The sequence below is a fragment of the Lepisosteus oculatus genome, chromosome 6, assembly GCF_040954835.1.
Source record: "Lepisosteus oculatus isolate fLepOcu1 chromosome 6, fLepOcu1.hap2, whole genome shotgun sequence".
NCBI lineage: Eukaryota > Metazoa > Chordata > Actinopteri > Semionotiformes > Lepisosteidae > Lepisosteus > Lepisosteus oculatus.
Window position 1 is genome coordinate 9,913,193 of NC_090701.1, and position 13,972 is coordinate 9,927,164.

At 35.5% G+C, this 13,972-nt stretch overlaps 1 protein-coding gene across 4 annotated transcripts in view; it reads right to left on the minus strand.

The window, feature by feature from the left end:
* The window catches only part of efr3a (EFR3 homolog A (S. cerevisiae)), a 134,687-nt gene extending 124,020 nt beyond the window's left edge, over positions 1–10,667 (minus strand). Inside the window, exons 1-2 of one of the 4 annotated variants that reach the window (XM_069190949.1) lie at positions 10,420–10,667; positions 9,919–10,075 (exon numbers count right to left, since the gene is read on the minus strand). In XM_069190949.1, the coding sequence (XP_069047050.1) occupies positions 9,919–9,928 (10 nt within the window). In that variant the 5' untranslated portion in view covers positions 9,929–10,075; positions 10,420–10,667. Of the gene's footprint in view, positions 1–9,918; positions 10,076–10,213; positions 10,314–10,359 lie in introns of those variants that run through there. The other 3 variants (XM_069190952.1, XM_069190950.1, XM_069190951.1) reach the window with 3 other exon arrangements.
* Positions 10,668–13,972: the final 3,305 nt, after the last annotated feature.

A 13,972-nucleotide genomic window follows, 5' to 3' on the forward strand; every position in this document is an offset into this window, starting at 1 on the left:
TGATAGATACTGACAGACAAAAGGGTTATGTCCAGGAAAAATGTACATTAGTTTTATTTGTGAAGTATCATTTATAGGGAAAATGTTTAAGACACTTTTATTACAGTGCCATTCCATCAAAGTTAAAGTGAAACATGTTCTTCAGAACCGAAAAAAGCCAAGAGAAACAAACCTTTCTTCAAAGTCTTCAAACATTCATCTTACAAACAACTGTGAGTGACAAAAGGGCAAAAATGGAAACCCATTAAATACAAAACAAAGACTGAGACTGGGTGTACAGTACCTATCCAGTGTTTCTTCATTGTATTAACGATTCTCGTGCACAAAAGATGCATAAAAAGGCCTTTTACACCGGCTCTTAAAGCTTTGAAAATAACAGTCCAAAAACGACATGGAGCATGAAACAATGTCCATTATGACAAATCAGAAGTGCATCTGTACTTGTACAAAAGAAGAAACGGATACAGAAAGAACAGAATTAAAGAAATCAAAATGCCTCGAGGCCTTTTAATTGTCCCTGTGTCAGTGCAAAGAATTGAGCAAATAAAAAGTTCAACACCCAGAAAGCAGAAGCGAACCATACCCCCCTCCTCCCTCCCGCCACCCTCACCCCATCTTTGATTCCCTGTTCTTTGCATCTCAAACACACCAGATCTCATTCCTAAGACTAATCTGAGAGGCAGCGCTCTTCAAAGCAAAGCACAACACAGAGAATCAATACACCTGGCTTGAGAAGCATTGATATTTTCCGGAAAAGAGGAAAACAGAAACTAATCTTGCATCTTTAAACGAGCTGCCTCATATGTGGCATTCCAAGGCACTGCAGTAGCTTACAGACGAGGAGGGCAGCTCGGAACAGCTGCTGATGCACATCCATTTGTGACTAAAATACCAAGAATTCCTAGAGGCCTGGCAGTCACGTTGATTATTCGATCACCTACACAGTAAACAGACATGGATAAATATAAAAGACGCCATACCTACAGTCATTTGCTCTGACACCATCTCGCAGGCTATGACAAGTTTTTCTTTATGCAGTCCCCCCAGTAGATACATTGCCTCATCTAGGTTTCCAGAAGCTTTCATTTTTGACCTTGCAGCGATTTTTTTTTTTAGGGAAAGAATGCTGAACACTGCAGGTACTGTGTGGTTGACCGACTCCCTCTCTCACCTTCTATGTGTTATTTATAGTACTGAGAAAAAGTTTGTGAGCCCCCTCTGCAATACACAAGATAAAGTATGTTTTTAATGATTTAACCTAGGATGTAATTAGATTGGCAAGAAAATCCTAATGAAGGATTAAGACAACCTGATTAACCTATAACACAAAGACATAAGCTATATTTGGATTGTTTAATTAACAAAATGATCAACAGCAAAAACAGTAAATATTCTTGTGTGAATAAGTATGTGAACCTCTAGATTCAGTTATCTCAGAAACTCTTTCAGAAGCACTGACATCCACTAAACAGCTGCCATATATATCAATCTCTCAGCTTTTATCAATTCTGTCTCATTCTTCAGAACTACTTTGGTTTGGTGGTTTCCCATGCATTAATAGTTTGCTTTAGGTTCTGCCAAAACATTTCAACTGGGTTTTAGGTCTAGACAACAAGCGTACTTCTTTTCCTTCTCCATCCCATGGTTCTGGATGATCAAAAATGCAAATTTTCTTTTTTGTTGTTGTAGAGCTGCTTATTAGTTTAGGATCAATGTCTTGTTGCATGAACCACTTTCGACTCGGTTACAACTTCAAATGGACGATGTGTCATTCTTCTGCAGAATTTGTTGATACAGCAACTAATTCATAATTCATGGTTCAGTGACGGCAACCTGTCTGGTTTCCGAGGTAGCCACAAACCATGATAGGCCCACCAGTAGGTTTTAGGTATAAAAAAGAAGAACACAGACCAACCTCAGGCTTCACAAAGTTTTTTACTTCAAAGACCTCATTTGGCTTTAGCACACAAAACATGGAATCGCTAGCATTTTGTTTTATAAAGGGTTGAGAAACTCCTTTGAAAATCATGTGAGCTGGATAACGTTTTTTGCATGTGAGAAGAAGTATGAAGCTACTTGACTAGTATTGCCAACCTCACTGTCGATTTGAAACAAATGGGTCTTCAACGTTAGTTTAAGGAGTTGCTTTTCACTTAAATCCACATTGCATAATCAGTAACCATAAACTAGCACCAAAACAAGCTGGCATAAGTAAAGGTAATGAGATACTGAGAAAGGGCAGGGAACCACAGATTCCTGAAGCAGCTACAGCTAACTTTTCTGTGAAAAATCAAATTACAGAGAAAATAAAATAGATGCTCTTTACTGAAAACCTGCCATCTCAACTTGACTCATCAGCATCACTTTTACAGCTAACTGGGGGGTGTAATCCTGAAAAGACCATGTGAGTAAAACATGTCATTTACTACCATTACTTATAAATCCAGTCAGGACTACAACTACTAAAAGCAGAATAAAAGACATCTAAATGCAGGTACTACATTATCTAGCAACAGGCATACTTATCATTCACAGAAATGGCTGTGTTAAAAATTATACACTACTGAACTCCAGGAAAAGACTTCAAGGTAGATTTTGATTTAATCTAACTTTCTAAATGGCATATATTGATTGCTTTCTGAAATTGCAAAAAAGTAATTTAAACACACAAAAGTGATGAAAAGCTATCAAGAAATTCAACAGGAAGAGATATAAATTGTGACTTATGAAGCTATATTTAGCCCCAAAATCCTCATTTCGTAGAATCCCAACATCTGCCATGGTGCATTCATATTTAACTTTTCTATGTTTTATGTAGCCCACACACTCTCATCTTCTACCCTCTAATTACTGAAGGAAAGATCAAAAACGATTTGTTCCAATTATATTATTTCCTTAGTTACATTTCAATTCAAGCTCTCAATGAAATTTGCATCTGAAAGTACAGAAAGCTTTAATGGGAAGAGATTAAAGTACAACCAAAGTAATTTCTCTAACAGTTTTAATTTGTCATGTTTGCCATCCCTCTCTTAAAGATCCCCACCTCTCCCCCAGAAATACTTCTAAACAAATTTGAAAAGAGAAACAAAGATTTCTTGATTTCTCCATTCAGATTTGGGAACAAGCAAAGGCTATCTCTATGGTGGAAATTAGAAAACGTACAAAATAATTTAGGTGCACTGCAACCACAGCAGACACAGCTAGAAAACAGAAATATAAATTAGAATGGCTTAAACCTGAAATCTGACATAGAGAAAATTTAATTTATGGTAGTTTCCAGAACTCTACTCTTATGCAAGTCAAGGATGGCCTCTTTATACAACATTATGCTTTATTTTACTACAATGAGTATAGTATTATTTGCTCCATATTACATTCTGCAATGTATTGACATGAAGTTACAAAAATGTCAGTGCTTATGCTAAGACCCCACCATGTAGCTACATAATACATTTTTTGTTGTGCTAATTTCCCAAAATGAAACCTGAATTCCAGATTTCTTAAAGCGTAGCTACTTAATCCTATTTAAAATTCCACCCCTGCTACTAAATTCAGAAACCACTGCAAGATTATATTTTTTTTCTCAAATCCTAAATCTTCTAAAAGCACAGAAGGTTAATACCAGTTGGTATTAACCTCCTTGTCACAAACTGGGTTTAGTAAAGGCCTAAAGCTGTAGTTACAGCACAGTTTGCTCAAACACTGCAGAATCTGCCACACTCTAAAAAAATAATCTAGGTCATTTTTGACTGTTCAACATGTTATCATGTCCAAAATTACATTTTATACCCTTTCATTAACTGCTTTAATCTAATACAAATAAGCAAAAAACACTAAAGGTTTTGAAAAGAAAACATCATCATAAAATATCATCACAATCATTAATCATGTTCAGACTTCATTTATCCAATTTTGAAATGAAGGCCTCCTCAAATTCTTCAATGCCGCTTTCTGTGTCATTACTGTCTTTCAGGATTCTGTTCTCAATAAACTTAATATACTGTATAACCATGTTTTCAACTTTTAAACATTTCTGTGACATCGCCTTTTAATCTTTAAGAGAATATTTAAAGTGAAAGTCCCTTACAAAATTACAATTTCAGATGAAAATGTAACTCACTTTCAAAGAAAGAGCTGACCTTTCTGATTAAATTTTCATGTGCTATTACTGTATATCTGTTTCACCACAGCCCTTAAACCTTTTTTCAGAGTAGCCTGCGTAATACCCTAACAATTAACAAAATTAACAATGACTTTGGCTTTCTTAGTAAAAACGGTTATATTTTTAGTTTATTATATTTTTACTAAAAGGTGTCATTTACCTCTTGAAGATGTCATACCATATTGGTACTGGGACTATTGGAAAAACAATTCTTATAGCTAAGTCAGGACACAAAGGTCATTGTGCTACATGCATGATAATTTAACAAATCTATTGATTAAAGCATTGATTCTCAATCAGCTCAACCAACCTGAATAATGTTTAATCAACCTGAAAATCTTAAATCTGTAAGTAAATCAGAAATTTCGCAGTCATAAGAGCACTCAAAATCTTTGCATTATTTTACTGAACCTAGGCTACAGAATTACCTTTACCTAAGAATAAATGTACACAACTCTTTTTGGTGTTACTTTAGGGGTTGTAAAAAATAACTGATTAGGAATTAAGTAAGAATAAGTAAATAAGTGATTTAGAAATATAGTCAAGTAAGTAAATTAATATGTTAATTTAGATTTAACTAGTATGCTACAGTATATATGTATACAATATTACATAGGGCATCAACTGTAAATCTCAAAGGAATGTGCAATGAATGAACAAGTATCCAAATGTTACAAGAAAAAATGTTTAGACAGTAGAAATGACTATACTAATACTACACATTGCCTTTATAAATGACTTTGAAAGATTCAAGAGTTTCTAGTTGTTTATCAGTTCCCTAACCACAAATCATTTTATGCCCTAATTATAAATTATAAATTATAGAGGGTCTTTAAGTTGATTTTTAATGATCCTACCTTCCAAAACAGTTATGAACTACATGATTTCACCATGACTGCAAGTTGCACAATGTGCCAGTAAGAAAAATAGTCTTTCTTCTTCATTGTGCTCCTATTTGCTTTCAGTTATAAAGTATAACAGACAATGGCTTCTTTAGAGAGTGTTGTTAATGAACTGTGCTGCATTTTTAATGACGTTTTCTGCTCAGCTTCAGGCCAACAAAATGTAATGGTACAAAATTTCTTGTGCTTTAGTGTTAAAACAAAATTTGGAAATGCACTGTCAGGTGACGAACCAGGACACATACACTAGTAATAAATGAGGTATTAGGTCATATACATTTTCCAGTGTGTGAACACTCCTTAATACCTTTTAAGAGAGAAAAGTGTCCCCAAGTCAACTTATACTCAATAGTATGAAAAAGCATGCAATAACATTTACAAAATCCTTTAATGGTCATATAGACTTGTTTGGGCACCCCTGGTCAAACTGCCATTGAAAACCAGTTACCGTGAGCTGTCAAAGCATGCAAATGAAAGCAGCAGTACTCTAAGGAAGGAAAAATACCAACAATTTTGCAAGAAATTAAAATACCCATCCTCTTCTCATCTGCTCGTATTGTGTGATTGTACTATATAATATGTACTGTATGTGACTGTGTCACGTTGACATTCCTGAAAAGCACTCTTCTGAAATTCTGGATGACTTTATAGTTACAAGTTTGAATACTCTAGGCCAAGTGTAAATGTGAAGGGAGAGGTTGAAGAAAAAAGTCAACCTAAATTTGAGGTGAGCAAGATCCAGCTTTGTACAATAAGTGTTTGTGAGCTCTCAATTAAAGGCAGTATACTTAAATATGCACAATTTTATTACACATACAGCATACATGCTGGAATAAATAACATGAGGTTAAAGGAGTATGAATCATTAATGGCTACCAGAGTATTGGGACTCCATTAGGCTGTTCTGAAGTATTGTGAAGAATTGCCAGAAGTACCAATTTTAGAAAATTACATCTCAAGCTAGACCTAATAAATAGAACAGTGTTGCTGCATAATTACTTAATTGAACCAGTTAGCACATTTATCTTTAATGAATGACTAGGGTCTGAACTGTAGTACAGTGTCAAAACTCCTGTCTGAAATACACATGCCAACTTAAATGATCTGTTAGATGAAATAATACCCTAGGCTCACAAGTCCTCATACAACTGTTGTGCACTGCAGGCATACTGTGAAGTGGCATAATCCAGAACATACAGTATACAGACTACAAATAGCCTGGTCACATGCATTAAACTGTAATCGATGCTGCCAGTACAAACAGAGAACGGAAAATAACTTTTACATATGACTATTATTCATACAACAGTGCACACAACAATTTCAGACATATAATATCAAGGAAGAAACTGCACGTACTGTACAGAAAAAAAACTTGCAACAAATTTTGATTTCCCAGCAATAAATAGAATTGTCACCTCAGATTTTTGGAAGATTTGAGCTGACTCTGATAGGAAGAAATTCAATACCTGTATTTTCCCAGTAGACAAATTCGCTTCAGTTAGCTCTGCTAATTGTACATTACATATACTGAAAATACACAGTACTTCAAGCTTTATTACACGCAGTACTTAAAGCACAGTAATGTTATTTCTTTCTACAAACCAAAGGGGGAAATCAAATCCCACATTTAAAAAAAAAACAGTCATCTTCTAATGGACACAGAGTAAATCCTCTCTTTGTAAGTGTGTCACCCTCCTTTTTTGGCTATGTCACTTCAATAAGAAAAGTGACTCTCGAGAGGCCCTAATCAACCTGAGAGTAAATAAGTCAATAGAGCACAAGTCATGGGAATCTGTGATAATTAGGTTTAGTGATAAATCAAATACATGAACTTGCAGTGGCAGTAAAGCCTACCGTATATCAGACCTAAAGGTCAAATATTAGGGAATAATAAACAACAATAAATCAAACAAACACAAACTAAATGACAAAGAACCATTTTCTCCCAAAAGTCTATCAACAATAATACACTGCTTAAAAAAACAGGCTAACAGGAAATGGGCTAAAAAGCACTGTATTTTAGACATTTAAAAAAAAGATCAGAAGCTAAAAATGTAACTTAAATCCACAAAAACCTTACACTCTGTCACTACTCAATTAAAGACCCTGGAAATGAGAGGAAACATCTTGCTGGTCAGATAATTCTTATAATACGCATTATCTGTTCACAGTAGATTAGACTGGAGTTTGGTGCCTACAGACATCACCATCTGATCATTACAAAATAATCATCTGTACACTGCATAAAAAGAGCCCAGCAGCTACTACAAAACATTATTTGTAAAAGTACTTTATAAAGAAGGCTTATATGAAAGTTTTTAACTTCAAAAAGAAAAGAAAATAACAGGGTTGGCAAGCTTCAAAGGAAAACAGCTCCATAAATACAGGAAAACGACTTCATACTGCCCAACAGTACGATCTCTTTAAGGTTTATTTGAGATATAGAACACTATATTTTTGGCTCTGCTTTATGCTGAGTAAAAGTCCTTTAACAAACATGCAAAGCTAACACTTATATTAAAAGCCCATTTCATCAGTCCAATTTGTACAAGAGCTCACAATCTGCAAAACCTAAAAATTATGAAACAAGAAAACGATATGTTCACTGTAGTTTCTGTCACAGCTGCCCTCAGGCTAGCAGAAGATGGAAACAGACTCTCCCTGAAGCATATCTCCTGCAGTACCTTGAGATCCTCACTAGTCAACATGCTGATATGGAGGATGAAGAAATCCCTGTGTTATTTTTTTTATATACAGATCTGTTCATTGCCAACCAACAATAAGCTTGTATTCTACAAGTGAACTACCTCTGAAATCCCACAACCACTTTAACAAAGATGCCACAGACAATTACATTTGTGGTACAATAAAACAACGAAAAAACACAAATGTAATGTGTTTATAAGAAGATTTAGAAAAAAATAAAATACAGCTGATTTACAGTATGTCTAACATGGGGGTTATGCTCCTCTAGCCTGAAGCATCTGCATAGGAAAAACTCATGTAATAAAATCAGTGTGGCTGCATCATCACCCACTAATACTTAATGTACATAAATGTAGTGCAAACAAATTAATCATGTCATTTACACATATTAAATAAAAATGATTAAACTCTTTGTCTTTCAATGGTGAAAGCTGAGGATTCTCATGCCTGCAAACAAGTTATCCAGAATCTTTACTTTTTTCACTAACTTCACAAGATGTCTTCTCTACACTACCAATTTTAGGTGTCTTGTGTAGTGATTCCATGCTACTTTGTAAGGCTATGAACTAAAACCAAAAGTGGTCATAAATCACAATAACCGCATAAAGGCAACTGCGAGAGAGGATGCTAATTGGTGGTACCGGAGTGTCAGACATTACTATTCTACAGCTTACAAAATGGTTATATACTGTACATTCTACTACTTTAACAAAGTAGCAAATGCTATTTCTGGTGGACTGAATGTACATTTGTTTTGCGTTCAACAGACATTCTCATTTTTTTCCCCAAAATGTAATAACGTATACTGTACTCAAATAAAAGTAAAGCCATCATAAAGAGAGGTTTAGTATGGGGATAGGGTAAACCGCATTATTAAACAAATTAAAAAATGACTGATCAGTCCTAAAACTTTAGAACATTCAAAAATCACAACCAATAACCCGAGAACCAGAGAAACAAAGCAGGATACAGAAATAATGCCTTGTTAAGTTTATTTTAAAATGGATTACTAGCTTTGGTTTATTCTTGTACTGTCCTCTCATAGCCTGTTCGTTGCTAAGCTATGAGTCATATACTAACAGAATCAAACACAAAATTGTATTTTCCTTAAGCACAAGCATATGAAGTCATGTGCTTTAATATTTAAGACCATCACACAATTAAGGGAAAAAAAAAAACTTTTCATTGCTACTTTGGAAACAACAAATGAGACCAGAATTAGGTTACAATATGGCCTCTTTCCAACATTAAGACAGGTACATAACCTACTTTCCAAGTGAAAGCTGTGAAAATAACCTTATAAGAACTAGAACTGATTCCTTTGCCTTACTGGAGTATATTAAGAAGCACTGTAATGAAATGCCTTTACTGTTTTGTGTTGTACATTTTTAAGATGCACACAGTATTGAGCAACTCTGTTACTGAAAGCTATGGTCCAGGAGCAAGCTCTATGGATGTCAGTACATCACCACCTTTAGAAATCTAAGTCACCACTTAATCATATTACTTTCTTATCCTCACTGGGAATTAATAACTCTTCACAGGGATGCGTCAATTTCATCAAAAATAACCCAGTTTTAACTGTATCACTCAGCACTATGTAAATTTAGCAGTCATTGAGCTATGCACACACACAGCTTCATGCATTATGGTATTACTGGTATAACACAATTATAAAATGAGAATCATTTATCTATTTTACCTATTTTGACCATTTGACCACTTTGATCTGCATAATCCATCAAAACCACAGAGGAGATAAAGGGATAAACCTCACAAAATACACTCCCTTAAGTGACTTATTGTACTGCAAGGCCTTGCAGATGTAAGTTCTCAGCCCTACAGATATTAAAGTCACTTCAATCTATAGAGACATGACAATCACAATATAGGACTAACTTATCCCTTCTGCCTTTATTAATAAAAGTTCAAAGCTTAAATTTAATTTAATAAAGAATAAAATCCTCATGACTCTCAGATAAAGAATAACCATTTTTAAGCAAAGTCATTTACACAAATATCAAAGTATCACAGCGGGAGATCACTGTATTTTACCTGCCAATGAACAACAATGTTCAAGATATCGTAACCCCACGATTATGTTTCCCAATAACCAACATAAATCAATTCGCAAAGGTAGCTTACCAGCGGGCATTCTTCGGCCAAATAATTAGGGGGTATCTTCTTAAAATGAATTGTTTTTACTGTAACTATTTTTGCTTCAGGCTACACAACTGTTGAGGTTCACAGACTTCTTTACTTCATAGTTTTGCACTATATGGTTCCTCGAAGGACACTGTTACTAAAAGAAAAACATGAAAAACGTTCATATTAAAGATGGAAAACATGACAGTGTCACATGTGTGTAAGATATTTTATAAAAACAAAATATACTATACGTGTGCATTCGCCTGACGCAAATGTGGATACTTTACATTACCTGGTGTAGTAAATCTCCCCCATATTGTACTTAGTGGTTAGCAACAGACTGAAGCGCTTGTGGATGCATCACGCTAATATTTTTTATCAAAATGTTCTATAATAGTCGTCAATACAAGGTAACTAAAAGCCTGGCGTACTAAATACCTGCGAAGTGTGTAGTTTAACCCCTTTCTGCAACAGCTTCCTGTAACTTGTATGCTTTACCTTGTTGCTGAACAGAATAACCAGGAAGTAGAAGCACAGTTTGTTTCTCAAAAAGGACCTTCCAGTCTTTGCGACGAACCCACCCTCACCAAATGGCTATTCCAGCTACATAATTCTATTTTCCAACTGTATTGCAACGATTGCTTATTGCGGGCAAACAGTAAACAGGATTAGAAAGGTATATGTCGGTATTTAAAGGGTGTTCTCTTCCGCTGATGTCAATCTTGCACTATAAATAAGGAAGTGCTGGTTCTCGAGTCGGGAGCCTCCCACTAGCGCAGACCTGTGGAATTAATTACTTCTTGTGCCAGACGCAGTGTTTAGCACATTTACAAGGGCTTGTGTACGCTAGGACTGATCAAATCGTCACTAGCACAAATAATCCAACATATTTCTCGTAAGAAACAAACCCATGCATAAATTCTCCTTCTGTCGATATATTGTATACGGTACATATTACATTCACAATAATAACCGTATACGTTTTGTGTGAAGCATGTGCAAGCATTGCAAGAACAAATTTCCAACCATTTCTAATTCAATAAACTAAAAAGTCATAACAGATTGCTGTTTTAATAATATATTTTTAAAGCAATCTGTTATTCTGTAAAGCGTGCTAGCTGAATTACAGCAGACATACCTGAAAGCCCGGGGACAGGAACTAGCAGGAAACCTAGCTTGGTGTCAGCATTGTGTGATAATGAAAACACCGCAGGACATTATTAAATTAAAACGTTTAGTCTGATATTTGGGTCAATTTATTCCAGGCCATGTGGCAGATGCCATGACAGTATTAACTTTAGCTAAATTCCAAATTGATCATGCCTTTATGGTTGGCACCACTGGCAGTTTAGTGTGCACAGTGTCCTCATTTACTTTCTTAAAGACTTTCTCCTAGCTTTATAATTTACACCTTTCACACATAAGAGTAGATAATAATAATACAAATGCCAACAGAATGCAGCATTAAAAACAGAAAGTAATGCTTTGTTTCAGGAGTAACCTGTAAGCCATGAATTAGTCTCTCATTACTGAAACACTTTGATGGGTGTTAGCAAATGTCTAATACATGTACAGTACAATACTTATCTTTTTTGTTAAAGTGTAAGGTATATATTAGACAACAGATAATAAGTACCTAGTCAGATTTTATACAACGATTGCCTATCATCTGTTACGTGCTAGTATTTAACTAAAACCTAAAGTAAAGTGTGAATAAAGTGTTACCAAATAAAGTATCCAAAATGTACTTATCTCTGCATACTGTAGGTGCTTTGTATACATAATATGGTGTTGTGAGTTTATTCATAAAAATATCGTTAAATAATAGACTAGAGTGGACATCAAACCGTAAGAAACAAACATTAAAGTATCTCAAGACCTAGTAGGCTCCTGCTTAAATTGTGGCCTTGTGGATGAACCTTAAAAAATCCACTCATATCCACTCACAATGTTCTACAATGAATTTGGAATACTATAAAGTTATGTTTTCCAAAATAAATATGTACTTATTACATTTTGCATTAATGGTTTAGCAGTAAAATCTTGGAAAACACTGTGGTAAATTTTAAGAATTCCACAGACTCAAAATAGCATGTTCTCAGTATTATTGCTCTTATTTCCACTGTACAATTTCAGACTGGTTGGTTCTTAAATTAAATTTTAGACCAATTTCCACTTCATGTTGTGTCATTTTTCCCACAACATGACGATAATCTGAAAAATGAACTGTTTTCCATTACAAAAATAAGAATTGAAACTTGAAGCCACTTATTTGTTTATTAGATTTAACTTTTTGAAAAAGCAAAGTAAAGGGGATGAGTTTATTTTTATGGGTATGTTTTGGTAAAGCTTTGCATGAGTAAAACTTTTGCATTTCTCAATTGGTATAGTCTGTATCCTCTACTTATCTGTCTAAAACATTTATTTATAGATGACTTCTCCTTAATTCCATGTTATGTCTTTCTAAGACAACATTTTTCCAGTCTGTATTTAGCAGAACAATAAGACCAAAGCAGCTGTTCTCTGAAGCAACAGCAACTGCTAGATGTTTCTGAGAGCTGTAGACAGTATGAAAGTGCTACAGTACTGTACACATTATCCTATTTTTGTAATTAAATAATTTAATAATGATCAATGCAGTTGATTAGATAATTTGTCTAGATAATTCTGTCACACCCACAGTACAACATTTTAAAGAAGTCTTATTTAAATGTGAACTTCTGTTTCTTTTCCTAGTGTGATGTACTATACTATACATTACATGGGTCTGCACAGGATTATAATTGTGAAAAGGGTTAACATGCTGAATATTTTCACCTTATGTTACCAAACTATGTGATCCTTTCGAGTTTTAAACATGTTTTCACTGATCATGATATTCTACCACAATAAGTTCAATGAGACATAATCTCTGCTTCATTGATCTTTTTCTGTCTCAAGAACTGAAATGTATAAATATATTGAAATGAAGATGATGCACATTTATTCTTACACTATATACAGTATGCAAAGCTTATCCTAGCTTTGTGTCAATTTGCACTATTTTCTACACATTCTTTCACATGACTTTAGTAAAATCCAGGGCAAACACCCACTGAATCCAGGGCGAACACCCACTGATCATACCCAGAGTGGATGTGTGTAAAGTTTTTAAAAAGATCAATCCACACAAGGCTCCTGGCCCTGATGCTATCCCTGGCCGTGTTCTGAAGGCATGTGCAGACCAGCTGGCAGATGTCTTCTCAGCCATATTCAATCTTTCTCTAGCTCAGTCTATAGTTCCTTCCTGCTTTAGGAAAACCACCACTGTCCCTGTTCCTAAGAAGCCCAGAGTAAGTTGCTTGAATGACTACCGTCCTATTGCACTCACATCAGTTATCATGAAGTGATTTGAGCAGTTGGTCACTGCCTGACACCCTAGAACCACTGCAATTTGCGTATCGCCAGAACAGGTCAACAGAGGATACTATTCACACTGCCCTCCATACTGCCCTCTCACAGTTGAATAAGAAAGGAACATATATGAGAATGCCATTTGTTGATTACAGCTCAGCATTCAATACCATAGTGCCCTCATTGCTTATCATCAAGCTCCAGGACCTGGGACTGAACACCTCCTCTGTAATTGGATCCTGGACTTCTTGATGGACCGTCCACAGGTGGTGAGTGTGGACACCAACATATCCTCTACCCTGACCCTAAACACTGGAGCCCCCCAAGGCTGTGTGCCTTCTCCCCTACTCCTTATTAACCCATGATTGTGTCGCCAGACATAACTCAAACTCCATCATTAAGTTTGCAGATGATATAACAGTTATCAGCCTGATCACAGATGGTGAAGAGTCTGCGTACGGAGGACTTAACCTGGACCCACCACACCAACACAGTGGTCAAAACAGCACGACAGCACCTATTCTTTCTCCGCAGGCTTAAGAAGTTGGGCATGCCGTCACATGTCCAGGCCAGGTTCTACAAGTGCACTATTGAGAGCATCCTGACTAGTCCCATCACTGCCTGGTATGGGGACAGCTCCGCACGGGATCGCAAAGTA